Source organism: Montipora capricornis, chromosome 8 (genome assembly GCF_036669925.1).
Source record: "Montipora capricornis isolate CH-2021 chromosome 8, ASM3666992v2, whole genome shotgun sequence".
Classification (NCBI taxonomy): domain Eukaryota; kingdom Metazoa; phylum Cnidaria; class Anthozoa; order Scleractinia; family Acroporidae; genus Montipora; species Montipora capricornis.
In genome coordinates this window covers 488,216-490,715 of record NC_090890.1, presented here as the reverse complement: position 1 = coordinate 490,715, position 2,500 = coordinate 488,216, and the positions used below count along the sequence as shown (strand labels likewise).

The following is a 2,500-nucleotide window of genomic DNA, read 5'->3' as shown; positions in this document are numbered from 1 at the left end:
GTTGAGTATACGTGAAATCAATAAAATTTTTTTGCACGTACAGGAAGATTTGATTTTGAAGTTAATAAAAATATCGAATAATGTGATTACATCTACACCCTTTCATTCATTCAGTTCTCTACTTACTATTGCGCTCATGGTCAACGCGGTCGCTTTGAAAACTACAAACAACAGACCTGCATATTTGTGGTGATCAAGCGCATTGATGAAACGAGAGGTATTATTGGTCGAGTCCAACGATACAGTTCCAAAAAATGGAACTGTAGCTTTGATTGGCTCAATCCGAGAAAGGAATGTGGTTCCAATGTGAGCAGCCGTTCCTTTCGGGGAGCGTTGGGTGGCATTCTGAAAGACGGCTGCGAAGGAGAGTACTGAACTATTGCTTCTCTCGTCCCCACAGAGCCCACTTTTCTTTCGGTCAGCACCAAGAACACGGACTCTGGCCACAGCCAAAGCAGAAGTCCGCGAATCTTCTGCGCATTCTCAGAAATTTTAAACAATAACGATCGTCAACGGTTACAACCCTATACCATTACCGCAACTGGGCGTACTTTTGGCTGTGGCTAGAGTCCGTGTTCTTGGCGCCCACCAAAAGAAAAGCGTACCGAGGGGAAGGGCATTAGGTTTACTCGAATGAGCCGTGACATATCACGCAATCCACCAGATATTCTGCCATATGACCAGATATTCGGCGGAGAAAATAAAAGATACCAGTAGTCAATTTTGTACTTCGAAAGGCAGTTGCACTAACAACATTCGTTTCTCTAGGTACCGCAGTTTCATATATTAGTCTTTCCCGCAACAAATCCTAGACTTGCAACAAGTCGATTTCTTACTTAAAGTACTTTCAGCGTCATGCGAGCGACGGACTCACGAAAACGGGCTTTGAGAAAGTCTAAAAGTTAGCACTAAAGGGCACTATGAGAATAAGAGCAATATAACAGTTGACATATCTAATTTAAATTAAAAGGCGCACAAAAGACTACTGAACAAGAAGTGGTTTACATTATTGCACCGAAACTTCATAAGGTCGATCTCTAGTTTTTCACAAAAGACTACTGAACAAGAAGTGGTTTACATTATTGCACCGAAACTTCATAAGGTCGATCTCTAGTTTTTCACTTTCAGGATGCCATTTTTTTAATTTCATTTTTTTTACATCTTGAATAAACTTGTTGCCATTGTCACAAGACGATCAGTGAAATTTTAAAAGGTTGAAACTTCTTTATCTCGCTAAAACAGAAAGATCACATGCTAAGAAAATGCCAAATTCCGACATCTTAAAACTGCGTGTGCGATACATTTGGAGGGATCTTTTCGATCTGCTCTTGAACAAGATTTTGTTAATGATCTCGAAACAGGCAGAGTAAGTCATGCAAAACGTGTCATTCTGTTGATCAATGCTTTTGTGATATTTGGTGGCTCCTAAAGGAGCCGTTGTTTGTTTTGGCGCTAAACTCGACGAGTTTACTTGCTACTGGTGTACTTCGTCACGGCTTTGGTTCCTTCACTGACAGCGTGTTTAGCCAGTTCACCGGGCAAAAGCAGTCTAATGGCGGTCTGAATCTCGCGGGAGCTGATGGTTGACTTCTTGTTGTAATGAGCAAGGCGGGAAGCTTCGCCAGCGATGCGCTCGAAGATGTCGTTGACGAACGAGTTCATGATGCCCATAGCTTTGCTGGAGATACCAGTGTCTGGGTGAACTTGCTTCAACACTTTGTAGATGTAGATCGCATAGCTTTCCTTTCTCTTTCCTCGCCTCTTCTTCTTTCCATCAGCCGCGGCCTTTGCCTTACCAGCTCTCTTCTCGCCTTTCTTTCCAGCAACTTTGGGAGCCATAACTGTAGATCAGAACGTATTGAAATACTTGCTACTACTTGAAGAATTTTGAATTTATACCGAAACTTAGGAGAGATCAATTAACATACGGATCGAAATTCTCGATTTCTGATTGGTGTTTTTCACTTGCGGTCTTCCAATAATGTGACCTTTGACGTTACATTGTCTTTTGCACAATAATAAGAAACGTTTACTTGCAAAACAAAACCTATCAAATTACGAAAACAATGAACATGATTTAATTGGTGCATTTCGATCCTTCCTGCAAAAGAAAGTATTATAAATATTGTCCTTCGCCTCCACTTAGTTTCATTTTTCCTCTGTTTTTCGATTGATGAACTGATCCGATAGTTCAACATGTCTGGTCGCGGTAAAGGCAAAGCAAAGGGCACCAAGTCTAAGACCCGCTCATCTCGAGCAGGGCTTCAGTTCCCCGTTGGTCGTATCCATCGTCTTCTTCGCAAAGGCAACTATGCTGAGCGTGTTGGCGCCGGTGCTCCTGTGTACTTGGCAGCCGTCTTGGAATATCTGAGCGCGGAGATTCTTGAGTTGGCGGGCAACGCTGCTCGTGACAACAAGAAGACAAGAATCATTCCCCGTCACCTTCAGCTTGCTGTGCGTAATGATGAAGAGCTGAACAAACTCTTGGCTGGAGTAACAA

General features: G+C 42.6%; 3 protein-coding genes across 3 annotated transcripts in view; 1 reads left to right on the top strand and 2 right to left on the bottom strand.

Annotated features, from left to right (window-relative positions):
* The window catches only part of LOC138060107 (protein ecdysoneless homolog), a 29,929-nt gene that overhangs the window by 4,876 nt on the left and 22,553 nt on the right, over nucleotides 1-2,500 (bottom strand). The gene's annotated exons all lie outside the window — the stretch shown is intronic.
* On the bottom strand, nucleotides 1,112-1,880 carry LOC138060110 (histone H2B, gonadal-like). The gene has a single exon (XM_068905818.1). It carries the CDS (start codon nucleotides 1,837-1,839, stop codon nucleotides 1,468-1,470), a length of 372 nt encoding a protein of 123 aa, XP_068761919.1. The 5' UTR covers nucleotides 1,840-1,880; the 3' UTR covers nucleotides 1,112-1,467.
* The window catches only part of LOC138060109 (histone H2A-like), a 663-nt gene continuing 220 nt past the window's right edge, over nucleotides 2,058-2,500 (top strand). Inside the window, exon 1 of the mRNA XM_068905817.1 lies at nucleotides 2,058-2,500. This exon is cut by the window's right edge and continues 220 nt beyond it. Within this exon, the coding sequence (XP_068761918.1) occupies nucleotides 2,197-2,500 (304 nt within the window). The 5' untranslated portion in view covers nucleotides 2,058-2,196.